The sequence below is a fragment of the Kryptolebias marmoratus genome, linkage group LG9 (assembly GCF_001649575.2).
Source record: "Kryptolebias marmoratus isolate JLee-2015 linkage group LG9, ASM164957v2, whole genome shotgun sequence".
In the NCBI taxonomy this organism is placed as follows: Eukaryota; Metazoa; Chordata; class Actinopteri; order Cyprinodontiformes; family Rivulidae; genus Kryptolebias; species Kryptolebias marmoratus.
In genome coordinates this window covers 14,522,775-14,548,294 of record NC_051438.1, presented here as the reverse complement: position 1 = coordinate 14,548,294, position 25,520 = coordinate 14,522,775, and the positions used below count along the sequence as shown (strand labels likewise).

General features: G+C 39.7%; 6 protein-coding genes across 6 annotated transcripts; 3 read left to right on the top strand and 3 right to left on the bottom strand.

Moving 5' to 3' along the window:
* Window positions 1–253: 253 nt before the first annotated feature.
* Window positions 254–3,840, bottom strand: LOC108240568 (cis-aconitate decarboxylase). The gene is made up of 6 exons (XM_017424128.3): window positions 3,749–3,840; window positions 3,273–3,327; window positions 2,968–3,155; window positions 2,677–2,769; window positions 2,094–2,299; window positions 254–1,536 (listed from the first exon to the last, which is right to left on the bottom strand). Exons 1-6 carry the CDS (start codon window positions 3,764–3,766, stop codon window positions 603–605), a joined length of 1,494 nt encoding a protein of 497 aa, XP_017279617.1. The 5' UTR covers window positions 3,767–3,840; the 3' UTR covers window positions 254–602.
* A 1,101-nt stretch (window positions 3,841–4,941) lies between these two features.
* LOC108240537 lies at window positions 4,942–6,772 on the top strand. Its single transcript, XM_037977492.1, has 2 exons — window positions 4,942–5,098; window positions 5,184–6,772. Exons 1-2 carry the CDS (start codon window positions 4,942–4,944, stop codon window positions 6,695–6,697), a joined length of 1,671 nt encoding a protein of 556 aa, XP_037833420.1. The 3' UTR covers window positions 6,698–6,772.
* A 182-nt stretch (window positions 6,773–6,954) lies between these two features.
* LOC108240538 (threonylcarbamoyl-AMP synthase-like) lies at window positions 6,955–9,152 on the top strand. The gene is made up of 7 exons (XM_017424091.3): window positions 6,955–7,040; window positions 7,140–7,249; window positions 7,334–7,525; window positions 7,612–7,774; window positions 7,869–8,034; window positions 8,132–8,226; window positions 8,320–9,152. The coding sequence occupies exons 1-7, from the start codon at window positions 6,977–6,979 to the stop codon at window positions 8,403–8,405; spliced, it is 876 nt and encodes a 291-aa protein (XP_017279580.1). The 5' UTR covers window positions 6,955–6,976; the 3' UTR covers window positions 8,406–9,152.
* A 2,160-nt stretch (window positions 9,153–11,312) lies between these two features.
* si:ch211-153b23.4 (uncharacterized protein LOC335392 homolog) lies at window positions 11,313–16,033 on the bottom strand. The gene is made up of 9 exons (XM_017424127.3): window positions 15,703–16,033; window positions 15,037–15,150; window positions 13,279–14,955; window positions 13,088–13,187; window positions 12,859–13,007; window positions 12,650–12,762; window positions 12,478–12,567; window positions 12,269–12,391; window positions 11,313–12,169 (listed from the first exon to the last, which is right to left on the bottom strand). Exons 1-9 carry the CDS (start codon window positions 15,755–15,757, stop codon window positions 11,960–11,962), a joined length of 2,631 nt encoding a protein of 876 aa, XP_017279616.1. The 5' UTR covers window positions 15,758–16,033; the 3' UTR covers window positions 11,313–11,959.
* Window positions 16,034–16,393: 360 nt separating this feature from the next.
* LOC108240557 (glutamine amidotransferase-like class 1 domain-containing protein 3A, mitochondrial) lies at window positions 16,394–18,098 on the top strand. The gene is made up of 5 exons (XM_017424114.3): window positions 16,394–16,497; window positions 16,982–17,094; window positions 17,236–17,407; window positions 17,481–17,682; window positions 17,767–18,098. Exons 2-5 carry the CDS (start codon window positions 16,987–16,989, stop codon window positions 17,957–17,959), a joined length of 675 nt encoding a protein of 224 aa, XP_017279603.1. The 5' UTR covers window positions 16,394–16,497; window positions 16,982–16,986; the 3' UTR covers window positions 17,960–18,098.
* Window positions 18,099–19,419: 1,321 nt separating this feature from the next.
* On the bottom strand, window positions 19,420–21,847 carry zgc:174917 (uncharacterized protein LOC565650 homolog). The gene is given in 7 exon segments (XM_017424131.2): window positions 19,420–19,637; window positions 19,773–19,792; window positions 19,795–19,876; window positions 19,962–20,101; window positions 20,822–20,913; window positions 21,246–21,486; window positions 21,686–21,847. Coding segments are annotated over 7 exon segments (792 nt in total). The 5' UTR covers window positions 21,816–21,847; the 3' UTR covers window positions 19,420–19,550.
* Between the last annotated feature and the right edge of the window lie 3,673 nt (window positions 21,848–25,520).

The following is a 25,520-nucleotide window of genomic DNA, read 5'->3' as shown; positions in this document are numbered from 1 at the left end:
CACTTTTAATTTTTGTTTTTTTTTTAAATTTATTTGATGCCTGCTCATGTCTTGACTGTGGAAAAAGAGGGACATCACCACTGCCACATTCCCCATTTTGAATTGTGATTAATTATTCTAACGAAAAGAAGACAACATTTAAATGTTCTTCAAAAATGAAACAATACCTCGGCCATGATTTTTTTAGTCATTTTATTTAAATAAAAACACAAATGCTACATTTGGCTATTTACATTATACTAAACACAACTATATGACTACATTCTCAGGTAAAAATACAAAATGCAGTATTTACCATATATATATATATATATATATATATATGTTTTTTTATAACAGTAATATCTGAAGGCACTTAATATATAAACTCTTTTGTTGCCTTTCCAGTGTTTGATCACATTTTTTCCAGATAAATATAGATTTCTTTAAAAGTTACAATTTTCTTCAATGAACATAATAAATTATGATCTGGCATGAGAAAAGAAACAGCTTTTGAAAAAAAAATCTAAGCAGTGATTTTACCAGCTTTCCTTTATAAAACCTCTCATATAATGCCCTTTTATAATTCAAATTACAGGATATTTTTGTTATGTTGTTAAGCTTTATTCCAGCTGTGAGAGAAGAGCCCCACAGTCGTCCAGCCTGTCCAGCTCCTCCACCGCCTCAATCAGACGCTCAACCTTCTCTGATGGAAGGACCACGCCTGCGTTGTTCCTGAACTTCTTCCTCAGGCTCTCATTGGTCAGCGGGTTGCGCCAGTGACCATAGAAGGTGTCACAGCGGCCCTTTAGAATGTCTCCTCCAACTAGAGTCACCTGGACCTCGCCGTACATGCGGTTGAAGTTAGCTGGGTTGTCCTGAGGATGCTCCAGGCGGACGCGGCTCAGCAGGGCGTGCAGCTCAGGGCGGCTCATGGCAGCTGGGCTGAAGGACTGAACGGCCACCTCACCGTCCAGGAGAGCGCTGCAGGCATTGAACTGGAAGGAGTGGCGTGCCTCGTGTTCTGACTCTGGAAAAGGCCTGTTGATGTATTTAGACAGAGGAACTCTGAGCAGGATGTCCTGGACCTGATCAGGGGAGACCTTTCCTGGATCAACGCCAACAAGAACCTTATGGACCGATGCTGCAGCATCTGCCACCCAGTGCATCCCCAGATGGGCAGGGAAACGCTTAAAACCCATGTCCTGCTCCTCTAGGAGGAACACATGGCCATTGTCATTATCACTGGGTGATTTTAAAGGCTGTGGGACATAATCTTCATAAAAGGCGTTAAAGCCCGCCACTCCTGCAACAGCATCCAAGACCAGAGGACTGGCCTCTAGGCCTCGGGAGGCCAGCAGAGCAGCTTCAAGCCCCAAACGAGAGGCATTGCCAATATGAAGGGGTTTGCACTGAGTGGCAGCATTTGCCATCGGTGCTCCAGCTAGAGAAGCAGCGATAGCCAAGGCATGACTGCACTGAGAGGGATCCAAGGACAGGAGGCGAGCACAGGCTGCTGCACTTCCCATAGGACCCACCACAGTGGGGGGGTGGAACCTGAGCAAACAAACACAGAGACCCTTTAGTCAGGACCTATTTACTCTGGTGACTAAACAAAAACAGTGGACTGCATCATCACAATTATAACAGAACATCAGTCTGAAAAGCTCTTTGAATGACCTCTCTTTTCTATGACTCTCAATGTGCAGCTAATTTTATAAATGTTAAAGGATGGCAGTTTGTTTGTGTGCTTTTTCATTTTTTTGAGAAGTGGATAAACTCAAATGACCTGGTACAGGTCATTTGAGTTTGCAAAACACACACTAAATGAAGGGTGTTGGAGTATTCTCCCGACTGTGCTAAAGCTACCCACAGAGCCTCTGCTGTTCCTGAGATGAACATGATTAAACTCTATTCACAGCTCACTGACCACATTACACCTTTACAGACTGCACCACAGTGCTGAGATCAGCACAGTCAAATGAGCAAATCAAACTTTTTGCATCAAATTTGACTCCAAGGCACAAAGACCCGTGCTGCAAACAATTCATCCGTGTTTCAATTTCATCTAAAAACTGAGACTGAAGTATAAAGCTATGCTCTGAGACACTGACCTCTTGGGGATGTTGTGTGCTTCATTAGAGAACCTCATTAGACGACCCTGGATCTCGATGCCGACGTTGAAGGCCAGTAAGAAATCCAGGCCACTTGGTTTACTGTTAGCTGGCATCATGTCACTGAGAGCCAACACAGCAGGAAGGACGGCTCCTGAAGGGTGAGTTGCTGGGTGCCATGTATCATCAAAGTCCATGGAATGGGTCTAGAAGAAAACAGATTTTTATCATTAAAAAAGTAAAACTGAAAGTAGTTATAGTGTTCATTTGTCCACTTCATGTCCTAAAAGTACAGGTCAATCCAATGATCCAGTTCAACTCTCCACATAGTTTTTCCTAGTAAACACTGGCTCTTTGACTACGTCTGTGGAGAACAGAAAAAACATTTCCATTCCTTCAGCCGTCAGAGGCAACTGCAGGTTTAGGAAATGAGCTTCTTTAGTAATCCTTTTTCCCCCCAATCCAGCTGAGCTTCTTTCATTTTTATGTGTTACTCCTGTGATTTAATGTACATTACTCCTGTAATTCTGAGGTCTCAGAAGCAGCTGTGACAAACAAGTTCTCTACTCATTTTATTACTCACCGCCACCCCGTTGACAAAAGCGGCCAGTGTTGGAGAGAGCCTGATGCCTCTGCGTCCATAAACAGAGCTGATGGGATCAGGAGCGTGCATGTGCTACAAGGACATTGAACACGTATTAAAAATATTTCAATAATCAGAGATCCTTTTCCCTTCTTTTCATCTCATCTGTCCACAGTCAACAATTGCACAGACCTTTGTTTATATAAGGCCAGGCTGTCAGTTGTCTCAAAGCCTTGCACCAGACATTAATAAAATGCTGTTCTCATCCATTTTCCTTTCACTTTGACTCACCTGGCAGTGCTGAAGGGCCAGCTCAAACACATCTGTTGTGCTCCCAATGAGGCCCACCCCGACGCTGTCCAGCACCATCCTTTTACTGCGATAGAGCGCAACAGGAGACAAATACTGAGGCTTTATTTCACTGATGAACTTCCCAAAACTTGCTGTGACTGTGTCCTCAGGGGCCGGTTGTTTCAGGACTGTAGGAATAAAAAGATAAAGCTCATTTTAGTATAGTCAGATAAGATAAAAAAACAAAAAAAAACAAACTTGAATTGCTTCTTGGTGATTTGTACAAAGTCAGGTAGTTTATTTACCATCCAGTGCAGATTTATGCAGTCCTCTGGCAGCCTGCACTGGTCTGGTGGTTTTCTGTGGGATATAAGGATCCAAATATGTTCATTAACACCACTTCTGAGGTCTAGCCTTGCTTGCTGATTGTCATGACATTTCTTTTTTGTTGGTCAGACTCACTCTAGCTTTGACTGTCACGATACTTTGTAAGCACATGTTCCTTTCCTCTTAGAGCTTTTTGTAGTAATGTTATAACAGGTGTTGTCCAGAATAATTAATCAATTATTAATTGATAAAAAAAAAAAATCTTTACGAGTCAAAAAAATTAAACAAGTCTATAATTTACATTTTAAAGCAACAAGGCTTTTTGAAAATGAAATCCTTAACTAGACTCTAATAAGTCTAGCAATTTTAAGTGTACCCAACATTTTGTCTTAGACTTAAGGTTTATGCCCGCCATTACAGTCTGCTAAAGTTAAGTTAGAAGTGTAAAAGTTACCTGTAGCACGGAGAGCATGGCTTCAACCTGATGTTTCTGTCAAGTTGACCTTCTTTCTTGTTCCTCTTTGATCCAGCAGCTTTGCTCTGAAGGATGCTGATGCTTTTCTGACTTAGAATCCACCTGCCTTATATAGTCAAGGACTCAAAGGGGCCACAAGTACAAGCCTTAAGGGAATGGGAAGGGCAGGTTTGTCCCTATTAAAGAGAGGACTTTCCGTTGTACACATTATCTTTGGTGTGACAACCAACCATCACTGATATTCTGGGTGGGAGGGAGGGTGGAGGAGGAAAATGCACCTTTTGTTGAAGAAGGGGAGAAGTGATGTCACCCCTCAGTGATCTGACTGTGCTGACAGACTGGGGAAATTTTCATCAGCTCCTCCTACACAACACGAAGTCTTATTTATGACAAACTCTCATCCCTGCTTTCAGCATAACTCAACAGTTCATCAGTCTGAGCAGCTTCACCAGGTAAGACATTTTTTTTAAATAACTGAGACGACCAACAACTTTGTCAGTATATGTAATATTTGCAGAGGTTAAGAACTTATACGTTGATCATGATTTACTATTATTTTAGTCTAAATCTGTACATTACAAGAAGCTGATATACAAACAATACTATGTATCAAAAACTTGTAGCTAAACAACAAAAAGATGCAGTTTTGGGGTAAATGTCACCATATAAAATTCTTATACTTAAGAATAAAGAGCTTACTTTGAGAGATCCTGTTAGTATGTTCCAGAGATTAGAGCTGAAACTTTAAATGAAGTGAGTGTTGTAGTTACTCACAACGATAACTCTAATCGTGACTGGGAAGGGCCAGTGAGTTTCAGGTGTGTGTGTCTGTGTGGTGTGTTTACACAGGTAAGATCATAAAAAGCCCTAAAGACAACAACCGTTTATCTTTTTAAGTAGTTTGAATTTGTATGATTTAACATTTCTTGTCATTTGTTTAGTTTTAATATAGATTGTCCACTCATCACATAAAAACACAGTAGTTACACTATATCATTTTTCAGCTATGTACTACTGATATAATATGAATTTTTGATAAGTGTGTTGTTTTTCTACATCCTTCATTGGTTCAATATGAAAAATGTAAACGTTGCTGTAGATATTAATTGAGTTATGTCTATATCACTTTTTAGGTACTTTTGTTCAGCTTGCAGATTAACTACAAGAGCATCATGGCAGCTGCAGATGGGTTTCCTGCCAGTTTCTATGGAGAACCTGGAGTGTTGGGCATGTTGTCCAATGGGATCAGTGCATTCCTTGTTCTTCTACAGAACCTCAACACAGCTCGCACTGGCAATCAACCAGCTGGAGTGGAAAACATACTAGCAGGTAAAAAATTACCTAAAACATCAAGACATATACATGTAAAAAGAACATAAAAATGGCTTACACCAGATTGCATCACTTCTTACAGGTGTTCATCTCATCCTGATTGGTGGGATATGCCAACTAGTGGCTGGACTGCTTTCTTTTCGAAAGTACGATCACCTGAGTGGCACTGCCTTCATTGGCTATGCTGCTCTTTGGGGTAGTTATGGTGCTACCAGAATCTACTTTGGTGCTTTATTTAACAATCAAACTACAACATCAGTGTCAGGACAGATGGGAAACAGTTCAACTACTAGCATGATAGGTAACATGTCTCTCAATAACTCATCACAGTGCCAGTTATGCCTGTCCATAGATGAATCAGCAATTGCTGGCCTGGTCCCTTATATCCTCCTGTCCTTCCTTCTTGCGTTTTGCTCTGCCACGGTCAACTACATCATGCCTTTTGTTTTTGGAGCCATCACGGCCACTTTAATCTTTGAAGCAGTAGCTCTAGTAGCAGACTCTTGGGCCCTTGTGGTGTCAGGAGTTTTGGAGTTGCTCATTTTGCTCTTTGCCATCTATGGTTCAGCTGCTCTGCTCATCAAAGGTCTGACTCAGCGTCTAGTCCTTAAAGGCTTTGGGACTCCCCTCTTCAATGTTCTCCTGCTCGGGACCACCAACTCAGCCAAACCCCAGAGCACTGGCCAAGAGAAGAAGAAGAACACAAAATATGCCGAACCCATGGCCTTAGGTTTCTTCTGTGACTCCATTGCTCCTTTCATCTTTGCTTTCTACAGCTTTGGGTACATGAAGTCCTTTGGTTTAGGAGTTGCGTGGGTATCAATCATCTCAGTCGCCCAGTTGTTCTCCAGCTACTACGCCCATTTGCGCCAAGATTGTTACCACACTACAAAGTTTGGATTTCATGCCACATATTGGCTGATCAAGGCTTGGGATGAGTTTGTGGCATCTGTTCTATTAGTGGAGGACAGTCAAGTTGCCTTTGGAAGGAAAGAAATGGTGGGAGATTGGTTCTTTGTCGTGGCAGGCTTGGTGCTTTGCGTGGGAAGCCTGAACATGGACGTCCTGGAAGTGATCCACAATTTGCTCTTTGTCCTGCTCACAGTCTCAACAATCCCTCAGATCCCCCTGCAGAGTTACTACATCTTCTTTGGTGTAACCTGTTCTCTCTTCACTGCAGCCTCTGCCTACGGCACCTTCTCACGTCTCATAAACACCATCGCAGAAAAGGTCCTCATACCTGTAGGACCTCAGCCAGTCTCCTCTGAGCAGCTGAAGAATGCCTTGAAGTGTAGAAGGACTGAACAGGAAGCACTGCCCCAAACTGACCAGACCTCGGATGCCCTGTTTTATCTTTTAAATGGGGTTGCAGCGCTTTCAGCTCTTCATTCACGTGTGTCGATTATGAATCCTTCCTTCCTTCATCTGACTGTGCCCTGGGTCCTGATCTCTGGAGCAATCGTCCAGGTCTATGTCAGCAGGCTTCAAGTTACAGGAGGTGGTCGGTTTGGATCAGTCATCTCGTCCCTCTATGTGGTTGTATGGGCAACTTGGACATGGTTTCGGTTTGCAGGTATATCAAGCAAAAAATATTAGTAGACTGACATGTTTCTTTTTGATTTATACAAGGTTCTAACCCCAAGTTATTTTTCTTCAGGTGTCCAGCCTGGGATCTACACTGAAGAAAATTATGGATTCACAGCAGGAGCTATTGCTTTCCTGGTCATCAATGCTTTCCTCATAATGATCGGTAAGGTCAATTATGTGCTTCTCAAGCATGAAAATTTCTTTATTGGTTGGTTTTAGTAATTCAGTGTTCTGTTATTTCTGTCAGCTGCTTCCAGGAACCTGGTTCTGCTGTTTTTAACAACAATAATGGAGGTTGTACTTGTCTGCCTTCTTCTCTCCACTCTTCAGAGTCTGCCATACCAACTTGAAAGTAAGTCAAAAACATCTTATAAAAAGTTATTTATTTCAGCCCAGAAGTATGTGTCCAATAAACAGATAATACAAAACATTACGACACCCTTTTTTGCAGTTGCCATGCTTGCACTGGTTTCCATCACTTGTATATACGGCACTTTGGCTTCACTGATGAACTGCATCTTCTCTCAGAGAGTGCTACCAATGGGCCCTCCAATAATAAAGGTAAAGCATAAAAATTTGACTTTCTTCAGAAACTACATTCATGTGTAGTTCAATAAACATATTCTTATTTTGGTCTTCTTTTAGGAAAATGTAAAACAGGAATCATCTGAGGAGCCGTCCTGTCCATTGGCTAGCTCCCGTCTCACCAGTGGACTCCGGACAATCGCTCGTCTTCTCGAGGAGGGGAAAGTATGCGGTATTCCCACGGATACTGTTTATGCTCTGGCTGCTTCCTGCAAGAATCCACAGGCGATAGAGAAAATCTATAATATTAAAGTAAGTAATAGAAACCAAAATAGCCAATTATATATGTAAATATTTTCATGTGTTGTCATCATCTTGTTAAATCTGATCTTCTCCAGGACAGACCAGCAGAGAAGCCTATATGCATTTGTATTTCCAGCGTTGAACAGCTGGTTGCAGCAAAGCCTCCTTTCAGCCCTCTGCTGTGGGAGTTTATGAAGAACGTGTATCCTGGAGGCATCAGCTGCATCGTCAGCAAAGGAGACTGGCTGTTTAATTTAGGTAAACAGCATAAATCTGCCTGGATTCAGCTTCATAAAATAAAGTACACATCAGTGAGCAGCGTTCATCTGAACTTTGAACTTGTCCTGCGCAGGTGTGGGACCAGCTATTGACCGTGTCGGTACCAGAGACAGCATCATGATCCGTGTCCCTGACCACACGGTGACCTGTCACCTATGTGACATCACCGGACCTCTGGCGATCACATCGGCCAATCCCAGCGGAGAACCAGACAGCACCCACCACAGCATGGTCATCAAGTGAGTTTCTTGCAACAGAATTTCCATAACAATATATTTCTAACCACATATGTTAATTCTTTGGTTTTTAACTTTCTTTGTTTGTTTGTTTCTGCAGTCGACTAGGCCACAAGATCCAAGGAGTTCTCTGTGACGGAAACTCTAATGAACTTGTTGCTTCCACTGTGGTCAACTGTCTAAAGATTAACGAAGGTAAGCGCACATTGACATGTTCACCTCTTCATACCAAGGATTATTTTCTAGATATACTTTCCAACTGAAACGTTTTTCTTTTTTTTTTTTCAGGCATCATCACCATTGTGAGAGAAGGCTGTGTCCCTGCCATTAAGGTCCACCAGATCTTCGACAGACTGAAACATACAATGCTGTGAGAGGGTCCTGTCATGGAGCCGATCTCCTTCTTTAGCTGTTTTTTTGTGTGTGCAGCACCTATAGAAATAAAATAGACTGAATAAGTTAAAACTAAAGCACTTTTGTTTGTATAAAAATAACTGAAGATGTCTTGGTAGAGAAGATACATTTTCTTGTTTCATTTCAAGTGGGATAACACAGCTTATTAAAATAAAAGTTATGCACATATACTCTGTATGAAATGGTAGTGATTCTGTAAATATGTATTTATGCTTTTAAATTATGCTTTTTGTAAATATTGTAGGTTTTAGTTTGTAAGGGAACACATCTGTCCATGTGTATTGTACGTGTTTGAGCTCTTTCTTTATTCTTGTACTGAATAAGTCTGTGCAATAAAAATATTTATTCGATGAGACCAATTGCTTGTGTCTTTAACTGATTATTTTGTTGATACTATCAAAAGCTTTAGTAGATTCAATTGAATTTTTTTCACCTCATGTTTCTAATTTCCATTTCAAAATGAACTAAAACCCAGTGATGCAGAAAGTGTGTGAGGTCCAGCTGTATGGGATGTATTACTTGTCATTGTTGTAATTAGGCAGGTGTAGAAGTCCTATAAAAAGCCAATCTTTGGCACAACATTTCTTTTCTTTAGAGAAAAGATCTGGAGTTTCGGCGTTGCTGTGTGGTCAGACACAGTTGATGCTACATTTTGTCTTGAGTTAATTGTATGAGTGAGTATCTGGCTGTGTTGACCGAGGTTTCCTTTTTTTTTTTTTTACTCGTACATTATAACATTCACAGTTTTTTTCACATTAGATAATTCTTTATTACAGTGGTCTCCAACCCTGGTCCTCGAGGGCCACCATCCTGCAGGTTTTACTCGTTTCTCTGCTCCAACACACCTGATTTGAATCGATGGGTGATTAACAGGCTTCTGTAGAACATGAAGAGGTCATTTAACCACTGAATCAGGCGTGTTGGAGCAGAGAAACAAGTAAAACATGCAGGATAGTGGCCCTCGAGGACCAGGATTGGAGACCCTAGTTCTATAAACAACCTTGCACACAGGAGTGAGACTTCTTGTTGAAAGACAAAAAAGAAAAGAATAGTTAAAAATTAAGTAAATGGATTAACATTTCATGAGACTTGTTGAACAGCAAGACAGTATTTTATACTTATTAGTATTCTGAAGAAAATATGTGAAATGTGATGTTGATATTAACACAATTAGGCCATAGCATTTCTAAATTTAATAAAAAAAAAAATATTACTATATAGTTCAATGTTTCTATAGTAAAAGTGCTGTTTTCATTGAAACTGTTTTGAAGTGGGCGATTTTCCTCTTAAGAGTGGAAGGTTTGATAAAAAAAAAATAAAAACCCTCCCAATATTCTCACAGCAAGAAGGCAGACAGGTTGAAACTATACATGCTTGTTTTCTCCAAAACTCCACTTTTCTACAACAGTCTAAAAACAAGCATATTAAGTCTAAACTGGCCTCTGGTGTGATGGAGGACATTTTTAGTGTGTACTCCTGCCTCTCACTCCCTGCTGGAGATAAGCACCAGTGCCCCCACAAGACCCTGAACAGATTTTAGTGTCTACAAAAACAGTGAGAAAAAATATACAGCTGAGGACCTCTGAAGTGCGAAGAACATTTAACAGTTAATATCTAAGCTGTTGTAAATAATTCTTCGAACTGTCTCAGTTTAAGTGAAACCCAGACCAAATCCGGTTGCTGCCTTTATAAAACAGCTCCAAACTCAAAACGTTCAAATCAGTTCATGTAAACACCATCCTATGAACTTTGACATTTCTGTTAGTTTTGCAATACATGATTATTGTAGCAGAATTCTCAGGATATTTCTACAGAAAGTGCCCCAGTCTGCACTATAAGTTAGTCCTTGTTTAATGAATGTTGACGCACCAGGAAAGAACTGCCTGCTTTCATGCTCCTAGTAACTGATTAGTAACTCTTTTCCTAGAAACCCCCGTGGAAGTGCATGGGCAAAACAAAAACCTAATATGACATAATTGTGACTTTTGCCCTTAAGGTTTAAACGCACACAAACAACAATTAACAATGCAAACATCCTTATTATGCTTTCCTGAAAGTTGTTACAGATTGTCTTCTGGCCAACAGAGTGCATAAAATGATCTGTAGTCTGAAGTCCACCCATGTTTACTTACCGAAGAGGAAGGTTTCTAAATACCTGCATTTACTGGAATGCTTCCTGATGTTTACAGTTTCCGATCATCATTTACTTTTAAGTTGGGTGGCAATAACTGTGTGTGTGTGTGTTGTGCAGGGTACCAAGTAATTGGGAACTGAAGGCAGCTGGCCAATGTCTCCAGTGGAGTGCCTCCATACACTCACTAGATCTTTGTTAAAATACATCATTTTTTAAATGTTATGCCTGCAGTCTTCTGCTTTTTTTGTTGTGGTCTTTGAGCCAGGCCATAACATAACATTCAAATATCAAAGGAATACATTACTATATTAAAAAAATATGTATTACTGTGATTTATAAGAAGAAAAGCTTTTAATGCCTTGTCTTGCGCAGCTTTTTTAAATATATACAAATTTATTTCACTCTACAAAACTGTCACAGTAATACGTGATATAAATGGAAGGGGAAGTTTAATAAACACCAAGTTATCAGCTTCATAAATATTGATTTGTTATTATGTTTTAATACTACTCATTATGTTTTTTTCTCCAATTGTCTTTGCTGTCTTCCTTTTATTTAGTTGTCATTTATGCGAAGGGAAAGCAGCAAAGTAAGATTTTTATTACATGTGTTTAAGATGTTTTAAATGTAAATATGAAAATGAATTTGTATTTTCATACACAAAATGCATTTTTATGAAGTAAACTGTTGCATGTAATTGATCCTAAATGACAATTTAGATCTCAAGTTATTCTGAAAATTAGTGGAATTACACTGAAAATGGTTGTTTATTATTCCAACAGGGTTTTCAGTTTTGAGTGGCTGAGCATGAATGTGTTGAACTATGTAGGGGATTAAGAATATGATAACTGGGTGCATTATTGCATAAAGTGCAACAGTGAAATTTTATTACCATTGATGATCACACATTTACCCAAAAAAACTTTTTTATACATATTATCATCATTTTCTGATTCTGCTCTTTTGGGAATCAGTTCAATTTTCAAGTAATATTGTTAACAATGTGATCTTTTTGTGGAATTGGATAACGTTCATAATGTGCAAAGTTCAGTAAGCCTCTTTATGGAAATGTTTTAACAAAATGAGCAAGAACTTGATCACAAACATATTATAACAATATTGTTTAAACAACTAAAACTCCTTCCAAAAATATTGAAATATTATTTATCTGTGTTTAACAGATAATAAATATATTAAAATGCTAAAAGGTACAAGGAAAAAGGTCAAGAATACTAAGACAATTTACATATAGTACAAAACATACGTTAAAGTCTTTCAGTCTGTGTGTATATATACTGAGTTTGGCAAAATTTAAATTTTACATTTGTATTCGATAGATTGGTGAACACTGGCAATGTCTTGAAGCAGCGCTAAGATGAGTTATTGCGATTCTCTTCGAAGGTCTGGACTTCTTTCAGGTGAAACACTAGAAGGTGTTTCGGTTCCACTTCCTCTTCCTGACTCTGTTGTGTCGTAATCTCCTGAATTTCTCTCCTTTTGTATATCTGGTAGATGAAGATCATAAACAAATCCCAGATTTGTCTGTCCGTGTTTGTGGCGATTTTGAACCTCTTCAAAAATTTGAAGAACCTGGAGAACAGACAATGACATATATCAGGCTTTATTATTAGCATGAAGACCAACTGGTTTCCAATCAATGAAGAGAACAGTGGAAGATATTTATATCACCTTAGATTTAGGAATGAGACCCACTCTGAAGAAACCAATTTGTCCAGTTTCAATCTTTGTGCAGTCAACAACAGTAGATGCAATATTTTCTGGGGAGGGTCCATCACACAACACTCCATCCACCTGTAACCAATAAAATCCACATATTATTATTAGAAACATAAAAAAAAATCCTGTTGACTTTAATACCACTAAATCAGTGTCATTACCTTCTTTCCCAGTTTGGCATAAACTTGATTATGGTGAGTTGTGTCTGCCTCTCCTGTGGGGTTGGCTGAAGTTACTGCAATGGGTCCCACCTGTAAGACACAAACGTTTTGGTTGCTCACTTTATTGCCTTAATTTAATTTATGTGCAGTGAACAATGTTCATGGCCTTTACCAGGTTAATGAGATGTGTAGCTACTGCACAGTCTGGGTTTCTGATGGCAATGCTCTGTGGAGTTCCTATGTGTATGGCAGCTTCCCCTAAACCAAAGATATCCATCCAGGGACCTGCAGGAGTAAAAAAAAAAATCATTATGTTTATGAAACCTCATCATGTATGAGGATTTCATGGACACACAAAGATGTAAACACAGACTCCCTCACCTCTGGGTATGACCATGCTGATAGATGACGGCCACGCAGCTTCCATGAAGTCCAGCAGCAGAGGGCTCAGCAGGTGTCTCACAGGCTCCAGCTGCTTGATAGAAGAGATCCACATGGACATGGGTCGGTCCTGAGCCTGCTTTTTAACCCTGAAGCCAAACAAACAGCAGTTACACAGAATCATGCAATTTATAAACCTAAAACCATTTTCATAGCAATGGAAACTTACTTAAAAGCTTTGACTACTGCATCTGGCCTGTTGCAGGCTGCTACCAGCACGTAGACGGTGTCTGTTGGCATTCCACATATGCCACCGTTTTTCATGATCTCTGCAATCAGTTTAAAGAAAGACTGAACTCAGGTACTGCACGTAAACAGGTGTTTGTTTAGAAATCAGCACCATTGTCTTTAAACCCTCACCTGCAATCTGTTGGACCGATGTGGCTTTGCGTGCTGGAACATGTGGGCACACATCTGCCCCTCCTCCAACCCCACCCAGCCTGACTACAGGTCTTCCTAAGGGGATTTGGGGAGACTTAAAGGTGCTGTTGAAAATGTGGGCCAGGAAACAATAAAAGCTGATGAGACCAAAGATGATTGTGACTCCGATGTCGTAACCGTACGGCAGTGAACCTATTGCATCCAGCAGGAAGCTGATGAGAATGAGCTGGAAGGTGAACGCGTAGACAAACCAGGCAACATTCAGAAACAACGCTGCAGCTGTCACCAGTAAGTTAAACAACATGAAGCAAATGATCCCAACGGCCACATTAAAGCCTCTGGTTTCACCGTACAGACCACCGTATCGCGTCAAACCCCAAACTGTCCACATCACCCCGTAGAGAATAAAAACGGTACTCTCGAAGGTTTTGCCTCGAGCGAACGCTACTGAGCCACACAGGAGCTGCAGTACCCCCCCAGCCATCACCACCCAGGGCAGAATGAGTACAGACAGGGGATCTCTGCCACCAACTGTGGCTGTGATGGCAAAAGCTGCCAGAACATTGCAGGCATGGCCCAACACCTCTGCATCTGCATATTTGGAGTAGCCCAGGTGAGGTACATGTTGCTCTTTATCAAGAGATCTGAGTGTAACTTTCTGCATCCTGGTTACTAAAGTTTTGAAAACACCCTGCCCTGTGGGAATTAAGGTGCTGGAGACCATGTTGAATGCTGTAATAAAAAGCATTATTGCTGTAGCTACAAATATGGCTCCCTGGACTCCTTGAGTGCCTCCTTGGAAGAAACCTTCAGGTTGTGCTGCAATGGAAATACAATATGCTACAAAAAATAACTGGTAGAGCCCCTCCAGAATGCTCTTTTGACAGCTAAACAGAGCCAGGACAGAGAAAAGCACCGCAAAGACGACAGGGAAGGGAACAGGAGAGAAGGGCTGAATGGAGTACAAAGACAACAAAGCACTATAACCCTCTGCAAATTTCAGCAGGGCTGTAAAACCATAGAAAGTGGCAGCTAGTGTGTCCATTGCTCGATAAAAGAGGACACACATGCCAAGCTGGAAGACCCCTGCCGTCCACAGCCAGGGGACATGGCCCACAAAGAGTTTGGGGACCACACCTAACAGGGGACAGGCTAATACAGAGGCAGACAACAAGTTCATCACCAAACCTACACTTACTGCACCAGTGCACCCCTGGTTCTGCTCTGTTTGCAGCTCTGCTTTCTGCTTCAAGCCTGTACCTGGAGGTCTCACTTTACCTTGAGTGATCATGGAGAGAAGACGCCCAAAGCCAAAGTAAACACACACGAGACAGACAAGAAGGTAGTTTGCAGCAGTGGCAGACTGTCCAAAGCCCACAGCAAAGAGAGCAGCTATTTGATGAGCGCAGGCTAAAGAAATGCCCACAGCTATGAGGAACAAAACTGGTTTCTTTACAAAGAGTGCCACACAGCCGATGATGAACAGGGCTAAGGTAAATGCTGCCAGGCCTGGGACTAATGAAGATTTCAGCTCCGTGAGCCTCAGCACCTCCTGTCCTATCAGAATGTAGACCAGACCTGAACCACACCACAGGGCGGAGACAGTCAGACACAGACTGGAGAACAGCTGAGCGTGTGCCAGACTGTGACGGACACCTAGGAGAGGGAAAAGGTTAGTTAGGAGGCTGGAAACGGGCAGAAAATTAAAATCTGAGCGGAAATGTTTTTAAAACAAACCTGCATAAGCTACGAGGGCTGAGATGATGAGGAGCAAAATCCCCAGTGCAGTATGGGGGATGAAGTCTTTTTGAGGAGAGCTGGCATAGCTGTTCACCAAAAGCAGGAGGGAGCCTAAAGTAAAAAAAAAGAAATAAAATGTGGGTGATTAATTCAAACAAACATTCAATATAGTTTTCATCTTTTAAAAGACGATTCAAAAAAATTATTTTAGACATCATAAAGCAGTTAATTTATGTAGAGCGATGGAAAGAAATGTATACAGTAAATTGTGATTAGAAAACTTTTTTGTCTCTGTTTCATGTCTGAAAGCAGATCTGTAAACTATTCCCAACAAAATAAAAGAAATAAAATAAAAAAAAACATTCTAATTATCAAAGTTTGCAAAACAGGATTGTCATAAACCTTTGTTTTACTAAAGTCCAGCTATTTTATTTTCATAATCATTCATCCTTTATGATAAATAAGTGAAAACTACTATTTCTTTACAATTAATTATGTAAGAAAGTGAGAACCAGCAATGCAAAAAGTTCAATTCCTTATGTTTGGTGTAAAGTAACAGTTGAATCAATTAAGCATAAGTGATTTGCATTTTTGCGTTTCAGTAAAGTTTATGACATCTATACAGAAAGAAGATATAAATAACATATAAAAATAAAAACCTACCACCAGAAATGCTCAGAATGCCGACAGACACATGCAGTGAGTTGGACTGAGCCATGGCAGCGGTGTGTTTCGGACGACCTCAGACGGACTTTTATAGAGCAGAAACACAAACACACGAGAAAAACATGAGAGGCAGAGATGCACCACCTTCCTGGGAAATTACAGCGCCGTCACGGCAGCTGGGAGGAATAAAGAGACCCTCCCAAGTTTCAGGTTGAAACCATTTCCTTGTAATACTAACTGTCTATGATATGTCACATTATTACACGTAACAGGAAGAATAAGAATAAAGAGAACTATATATATAAAAAATAATAATAATAAAAAATAAGCTGCGCCTTTTACATGTTAAAGGACATTTGTTCAAAATGAGCGGTGCTGTTTCTCTATGTTGAAATGTAAAACTAAATTGTTCTTCTTACACATTTAAAATGTGATCAAATAATTTGTAGTTTTAAAACTAAGAAAAGCTACCAAATTAGATAAACGGTTGTGTTTTAATAAATAATTCTGCCAAAAGCTCAATCTTTCAGTGCTAACCATCTTGTTATCAGAGTTAGATTTATTGCCACTTTAACAGAACCATAAAAAGAATGACTCAGTATTTTGGATTAAAGATTAACTAAACCCATTCTGGTAAGTGTAATGCTTATGATGTCATGGTGTTGTGGGAGGAGACGGAAGAGGCAGGACTATAAGAGGTTCTGCACCCAGCTCAGCCTTCAAACCTCCTCTGAAGAGCTCCTGTACACATCGTGTCAAACTGCAGACCACCTACAACTAGACCCGTTCGAGGTAAGAAGATGTATTTGACTCTGCTTTTATAGAAGTTGTTGTTTTTTTCCTCTTGTGTTAAGAACAAACGAGTTAATTTTAGACCATATTGTTTTTGTAAAACAGTAGAGCAAAACTGCACAAAAGAATTTCCTCAATGAGATGGTGACACACAAATAAATATATATAGAGAGGTTCATTTGATGTGTTTGTATGTCACAGCTGAGTCGTGCACAGACAGGGAACTTATTTGTCCTTACTGGTGTCACCAGTGTTACCTGGCAGCAGCAGGTCCCCTGAGGCTCATTTCTCACCTGGCTCTGTAAATATTTTATATGAACAAGCAACAGGCGGCAAATATGCCGTTCTCAGAGGCTACTCCTCATGTCTTACAGAGAAACATTAGAAAATCACACCTCATTGTGAAACATTTAGAAACAAATGAAACAGCCTCGAGGGTTTTGATATCTTTAGATGAACAGTTTCTGCTGTGTGTGTTTTCCAGTCATCATGGTGAAGCGTGTTGCAGTTATTCTGTCAGGCTGTGGAGTCTACGACGGCACAGAGATCCACGAGGCTTCAGCTGTCCTCGTCCACCTGAGTCGAGCCGGAGCAAAGGTAAGGGCAAGGAAAGCTCAACTTAAACTTGTTCCAGTGTATTCCTCTGTGTTAAGAGTCTGGATTCTGTCACATTTTCTACAAGCATGTCTCCTCATTGGAGGTTAAAGTGTAATTTAACATGCTTGTGTTTGGTATCAGGTGCAGATGTTTGCTCCAGATGCAGATCAGATGCATGTTGTAAACCACTGTGAGGGGAAACCCACTGAGGAGAAGAGGAACATCCTGCAGGAAAGTGCCCGAATCGCCAGAGGTGACGTGACAGATCTGGCCAAGTTAGACGTGTCAGCCTTCGATGCTGCCATCATACCTGGTGAGAATAAACACTTTCTGACTCCTCTCTGTCTGATGTAAAGATCTAAACTCAGTGTTTTGGGCTCAATCAGGTGGGTTTGGTGTGGCTAAGAACCTGTGTGACTGGGCTGTGAAGAACAAGGACTGCACTGTCCTGCCACATCTAGAGAAGAGCATCAAGGCGTTCCACAAAGCTGGAAAACCTCTGGGCATGTGCTGCATCTCCCCCGTCCTGGCTGCAAAGATACTGCCTGGCTGTGAGCTCACCGTGGGGCAGGACAAAGAGTGTGACAAGTGGGTGAAGTACTTCAAAAAGAACAGAAATGTTAATGGATATGAAACAGTTTTGGTCAACGTTCCTCGTCTTTTTATGCTCAGGTGGCCGTTCGCTCAGACGGCAGGTGCCGTAAAGCAGATGGGCTGCAAACATGTGAACAAAGACGTGGAGGAAGCTCACGTTGACGTCAAGAACAAGCTGGTCACCACCTGCGCCTTCATGTGCAACGCTCCCATCCACAAAGTGTTTGATGGAGTTGGTGCCATGGTTAAAGAGACTCTCAAACTGGCTTAATAGGAATGATGTTGTGTAAATGTATTTATCTTCTCTAGAAATTTATAGTTTCCTCACTAGCATCAAATTAAAATAACTTTTTTCTGCATGAATGACACACTCGTGAGATCTTCAATAAAAGTGTTTTTTGAAATTAAAATTTTGCAGTTATTATTTTTCTCCTTTACGTGGTGCAAGTAACATATACACTGTGTATACTGTGAGATGTTCTCACATAAACACAGTTTATCTTTGAAAACTGCTTAAACAGAACATGGACAATATTAGTTAATCAAATAATTTGGTTATGTTTTAATGTGTACTGAAAAACATATCAGTGTTGAGTAGATTCCAGCCCATGTTCAGGAAAAGATCTGTGTAAACTTCGTTTGATTTGTCTGTTAATTTTTAAGTGTCACTATAATGAGACCGATCAGTCATCAAGCAATGTCCCAGTTTAAATTTTTCCTTACAAATCACAGAGAGGCTGTTTTGACCTGTTGCAAAAAATGGTTCTTAGCTTTCAAATTGTGACACATCCAGGTTTAAATGGTCTCAGTGCACATTGAAAAAGTTTTCCCCTTTGCAAACAAAAATAAATTTTTTGTTTGTAGTATTAATTGAGTGGGTGGTCCTCACTGCGTCACAACAACATAAGTTTGTTTGTACATTTGAAATGACAGTGATCCCACTTAAATACAGATGTAAGATTTTACCTCCGCCAAGGAGGTTGTTTTCGGTAGCATCTGTCTGTCTGTCTGTGTACAAGATTATTCATAAAGTTAAGAATGGATTTTGTGATTTTTGTGAAGAGATTAAATTTTGATGGTGATCCGGTCAAAGGTCAAGGTCAAAGGTCATCTGTGCTTTAACTCTGCAGCTGTATAGCAGGAATGTTAAACACCACAGTTGGGCATATCAGGGGTCAAAGGTGATGCCTGTTGATTTCAAGGTTTATGGGGTCAAAGGGCAAGGTCACAGGTAACCGTTTGTTATAAACTTATCTCTGCTCCTACATGTGAGCCCCCCCCCCAAGGAAGTTATATTTTCAGTTGTGTCCATTGGTTTGTTTGTCTGTCTGTTAGCGAAGATCAGGTAAAACCCAACAAACAGATTTGGATGAAATGTTCAGGAAATGTTGGTGCTGACTCAAAAATCAATGGGTTTATTTTGATGCTGATCCATATTAGGGAGAATGTGTTGTTTAATCATGCTGTGGCCTTGGTGGAGGTCTGTGCTCTCTGAGTGCTTCTAGTTTTTACACTTAAACATGTTTCTGACTTCTGTTTAGTAAAACTTTAATTTCATGTCAAATAAGGTAACCTGTGAAAATTCCATAACCAACTACAGTTTTTGACTTTTGAAAACATTTATTTAAAGCTGCATGAAAGATTACACTGAACTTTATAATGATATTCAAGTTTTCCACATTTTAAAACAACACAATTTTATTGTGTTGACACATTTCAAGAACAGTTCAATATATTGTCAAAGTTAGCATAGAAGTAGACATTTTAAATGAATATGACTGGTGATAATAGACATTTGATTTATAGGTTTAACGTTAATCCAAAGACTAACATAAAAAGGTTGCCAAGCTTCCAGTGCCCACTCATGTGCTTTTGTTGGAGAAATGATTGAACTGGTCCTCCCCGCAAGCCAACATGGTTGCATGAAACTTCCTGGGTCGGTCAGGATCCTAACCGCAAAACAGAGAAAATAAACAAACATATTGTGAATATATATCTTATGTATATATCTATATCTATATCTATATAGATATAGATATATATATAATAAAGTCAGAAGCTTGGAAAATAAATCTTTGTCCCACCTGGATGGGGTATGCACATGGGGAACGTAACGGATTACGAAGCCACAGCGCCTCCTCTGTGATGTGTTGGGGTCGCTTGCATGGACAAGAAATCCATCATGAATCTGTTAAAACAATTTAATGAGTGGCTGAGTTGAGATTGTTTTTAGATCTCGTTAGAGCCACATAATTAAAAAAAAAGACACTTACAGACATCTGTCCAGCTTTCAGAGGACAGGACACAGCTTCATCCACCTGCACCAGCTCCTCTGGGATCTCCTGGTTGACAGTCAGCATGTTTCCAGGGCGGGTGGCTTGGCGATGGGGCAACATGCCGGAGCAGTGGCTACCTACAGGACACATCCGTCAAATAATCAGGCACAGTTAAGGCAGGACTGTGAGCTATTAAACTGGAAAAATTGCATTTTCTGGAAAAATGCCATGCAAATACTGAAAGACTGCTGAAAACAACAAGGACAACATAATCTAAAAGGAGTCAAAGGCTAGCTAAAATCAGTGAAATTCAAAGGAAATGCTAAAAGTATAACTGTAAAAGTAGCAAATTGCTAGCTAAAAACAGCAAAAGGGTAGCTAAAATGATAAAAAAAAAGCAAAATGTTAAAAGAATCAAAAGACTAACCAAAAGCAATCAAATTTTAGGTAAATGCTAAAAGTAACGAAAGGCATGTTAAGAACTAAAAGTAACCTAAGACTTCAAAAATAGAGCAAGTTTACTGAAGCAGATTTCAAAGTATTAAAGAAATCTCAGTGCGTTTCTATAGAAAAAAAGATTAGTAAGAAAAGTTAAAAATTTTAAATAGTGTAAAAGTAAAAAAGCAACAACAAACATTATAGCACTCATATCCTGAATGAACTGATTGTTTTGATCTATGAATTGCTAAAATAGCCCAAAGAACATAGAATTAGTTAAATTCCAAAAATATTACAGACAAAAACAAAAACAAAACAACAACAAAAAAACCAAACAAACTGGAAAACAACTGTGTGACTGTTGAATCAGCATTCACACAACAGACATGCATGAAAAAGTGTAACTTCAGTTTGAGCACCTGGGATGACCTGAAGGACTCCATTTTCCTTTTGGGAATCATCAAGAGCGAGCCACACAGAAAGAACTGGACCACCAGCGATTCCCCAGTACCTGCAAACCAAACAGCCACAGTTAGACAAAACTAAATGAAAATAACTTGTTCGTTTAAAGTCACATTTAGGGCGGCACAGCACAGTTTCCTCCCACAGACTATAAACATTCATGTTAGGTTAATTGGTAACTCTAAAGTGTCCCTAGGAGTGATTGAGAGGATGAATGGTTGTTTGTCTCTATGTGTCTCTATGTGTCCCTGTGATGGACTTGCGACCTGTCCAGGGTGTCCTCTCTCACAGTGACTGCTGGAGAAAGGCACCAGCTCCCCACAACCCAGAAAGGAGAATTGATATAAAGAAAATAGATGGCTGGATGGAAGTCGGATTTACCTCATGTCCTGGTGCCAGGCCACATATGGAAGTTCATCAGTCCCCTCAGGTTTGGTTTGATCTTCGTCGCTGGCTGGTTTCAGTGCCGGGTATTTACAGATGAAACGGGAGTCCAGCAGGATGACGTCTGGGCCCAGGATGGCTTGGATCACTTGCAGGAGTCGGGGGTGTTTAGTCAGGGCCATAACCCAGGGATACTGAAGATGGACATTGTGGAGACTGTACTGGGTGTACTCTTTACCTGTGGATGCATACAAATACATTACATACATGCAGTATTATGCTTCATATTTATTTCTATAGGAAAAATGGATCAGAATGAACAAAATATAGAAAACAAATAATATATTTTAGCTGTACAGAAAAAAGATTAAATTCTATGTAACAAAAGCTTTTTTTTTTTTTACAAAGTTCTAACACTTTCTGTGCATCCTACTCACCAAACTCATTCTCCAGCTTGGAGAAGGCCTCCCTGGCCTCCCTCAGCTCCGTGTCACTCAGCACAGGCAGCGGAGAGAGGAAACCCTGCTGGTTGTAGCTCTCCTGGAGTTTCATTGTGGATGTAGTCATCTTTGTTTAGTCGTTTCACTGCTGACGCCGTGGGCTCTAAAGAATCAAACAGCCAGAGAAAAGATGCATTTAGTGAAATTATTTATCTGACATTTATCTGGTTTTCCCCTGGTTGTGAGGACAGTTTGAACTTCATCAAATGCAAAAGTAAGTAAAGTCCTGCCCGTCTGTCCTGAAGAGGAACATACGTCACGTCAACTGTTTCACACTGAACTTGTCTTTAAAGACCAATTTAACACTCATTACCTGCTCCAATCAAGTTAATTGTCAGGAGTCGCCCAAAAACAACCTGCTTTTAGTACACACTGAAAATAGTCACGCACTCGGACAGCAGTGACACAAATTTGTCTTTTCTCTTGCAGCAAAACTGGATAAAACATGATGAAATGAGTAAACCTCCTAAGTATAAAGAATAATGTTTTTTAAGTCTTAAAGTAAAAATAATTCAAGGTAATTTTTTTTCTTCATTTAAATAGCTATTACAGAGTCTCTTTCCTTACCTGGTCTCTGCTCAGTCCTGCGTTCCGTGAGTTTGAAGTCAGATTATATAGTACTGTCAAGCATCAGCTGGAAACTCCCACCACTATGTCATCTTATTCAAATATGTGTTTTCTGTAAAATATGTTTAACAAGGAAAATCTCTGTAATCCCCACTGATTTACCATTGTTCTAATGTTCAGGTGAGTCATGACATTTCTATCAAATTTCATCATCAGGAAGGAAAAAATTTTTTTCACACACAAAAGAACTTTTGTATTTTGAGTTGCTTCTGAAACGTGACCTAATAGATCAGTGTACAATGTTACATTATGCACCAATTGTTCCTCTTTGAAAGGCTTTGAATGTTTTTCATAAAATTTCTTTTTAATAAACCCTTTTTTTGGTCAATCATGGCATAAAACAACATCAAATATTCACACCAATCCTAAAACAAAATAAAGCCCTTACAATTCGTGGAGAGATGCATATCACCCGCTGCCTTTTATAACAGAGTTTTAGACAAAGATCATTGTATGTTGAGCAATGATGAAAACAACGCTATGCATCAACTCAAGCAATGTTGCAAGATTATTCTTGTAGCATCCCAGTTTGCTCAGTTTTTGTTTATAATTATTTGTTTTAGAATTTGCCTTTTGCCCATGAACTCCAAAGCAAACTGCCAGGATGTCTGTCTTTATCTTTATTAACGTCTCAAGCAGCAGGACAATCGATATGCCCACAAGATTTCTGCCACTTTCTCTTTTTTTAATTACAGCAGGTGTTTTGGACATGCCAGAATATGACCTTAACTCAATAGAAGAAAACTATTAAAATGAAAGAAACCCATCCAGCCATCCATTTTCTTTACCTGCTTCTCCTTTCTGGGTCTCGGGGAGCTGGTGTCTATCTCCAGTCGTCACTGTGTGAGAGGCGGGGGACACCCTAGACAGGATGGTTCAAAATACTGGAATGATTGAATTGCAGTTTTTGTTACTGAAGAGGGTCACACCCAAGTCTGAAGGCACCCTTTTTATGCTCAGGGTAAGTGATGTTGGATCAGCTGTCTTAATAAAAAAACAACAACAATGTTTCTTTCTGTAAACTGACAAATGTCTCCCTTTGTCAGTTGAAGGTCTGAATAAACCCACTGTATGTGTGACAAACAGCAATGTCCTCTCATAAAGGACAAGATGTTTGCTAACGTCACTTTGTTTCCATGGCTGTTGTTCTGTTTTTATTGGGACTTCATTAAGAATTGGACATGGAGTTAAGGAATTTTTCCTTATTAAATAATTAGATTTGTTTAAAAATCAGATTTTAAAAGGAGTAGCTGAAATTGTATGAAGGGGGTTTCTGAGGAGAAATCATCAGTGGTCAGTGTCTTACCTGCAGCGGACAGTAACCAGAACAATCTGAGTTTGGAGGCGGTGTCAGTCTAACAGATACTCAGACCGAGGCTTATTCCACAGCAGATTTATCTAAAACAACTCAGACCATCACAATTTCATAGCATCTTAAGTCAGTACTCTGTTATAACGTGGTACATTGTGCCGCTTTTGCATCAGAGGGTTTTAAAGTGAAAACACGGTCTGCAGTTCTTTAGCGAGACGTTTCATGAGGAACGTGTGTTTCTAAACAGAACAAGTGTAGCCAGTCAGTGTAAGTGTCTGATACAAAAGTAACGTTGTGTAAAAATCTATAGCTTACATTTCACTTAAATAAATAAAGATTTTGGAGCTTTGCGTTCCAACATTACTGGTAATGAACCACAGACCAACCCAGTCTGCACTACTAGGTCTTTAATAACCATAGATTCCCATGTGAATAATAATTTAATGCGTGGTGTAATGGGTGGTGTAAGGTTTCTATAACAAGGTTTGCATGAACTGTTGAGAAGATCCTAAAGTTTGAGATGTTCCACACAGCTGAAACCCACTTTGCTCCGATTTGTCATTAGCTTGACTGTCCTGGTGAGAACTAATGTGGGTTCTTCCAAACTGAGATCATTTCTCACTACTATTACTGGAGGTAAGATTCTATTTATAATCCCATTCCTAACTTTCCCATCAGCATGGTGCGTGCTTGTCAAACAACGTTATGATATGTGGCTCATAATTGTGCAATGTTGAAGTGAAACTAGTAAATCGGTCTGCCTTGTAAAGCTGGTCTCTCTGGTTGAGCTCATTCTGACACAAGTTTAATGCAAACTTCCTGTTAGACGAGTAATCAGAAAGCGAATCTTAAAACTTTTATATTTCCAAAACAACTTATGATTTTTTTTCCAAAGAACACCTTTAGAGTCTCTTTTTATTTTTCTTTTGTAATGGAATTAATTTCATCATCATTATCATCATCATCATCAACTTTATTTATATAGCGCTTTAACACCAGCCACAGCTGAAACAAAGTGCTGAACATCAGTAATAAATAAAATAAGCATAAAAATAAATAATAAGGCTAAAGACACAATAATGAATTAAAAACTCAATTCCAAACACTATAAAACGACGCAGTTAAGCAGATAAAATCGATACCAATAAAAATTAAGTAAAATCAAGTCTCAGTTGGGTTAAAGGCCAGTGAGTAAAAATATAAAAATTTTATAAGCTTTTCAAGTAAAAGACATACAGGTTAATGTTTTACAGCGTGAATCAGGAATAGAATTCTCAGGAAGAACAACTTGGACCACCCGGTGCTTAGATTTATTGTTATGGTGATGCATTAATGGTTTGAGATAAAATAATACCAGGAAGAAGGAAGCAGTTAAAAAAGACTTTAAAAAATAAACCAAACCTAAAGTTATTCTTTGAACAGTTCCTCAAGCTTCCTTCTCTGATGGAATGATGTCTCTGAGTTAGCAACGGGTGATTATCAGCTAAGGTCCTCTTTCATAAAGTGCCAATAATTAACTTTTAATTTCTGATACTAACAGTTATGGAAGAGAATTAGGAAAAGAAAAAATCCTGGACTTTTTTCTCAGAATTCTGAGTTTAAAGTCAAAATTCAGGATTTTTTTTGTTTTGTTGTATGTGTGTGTGTGTGTCATCGTTGTTCCGGACAAGTGTTATTGTCCAACTTCTTTTATTGCAATTCAACCTGGAGAGACTCACGACAAAGAGAAGCTGCAATTAAATGGTTTTATTTGACATGAATGACATAAGATATTTGGCGCTCGGACCTCGGCGGAAGACGCGAGTGTCGACAATAGCAATGTGCTTCGAGGAG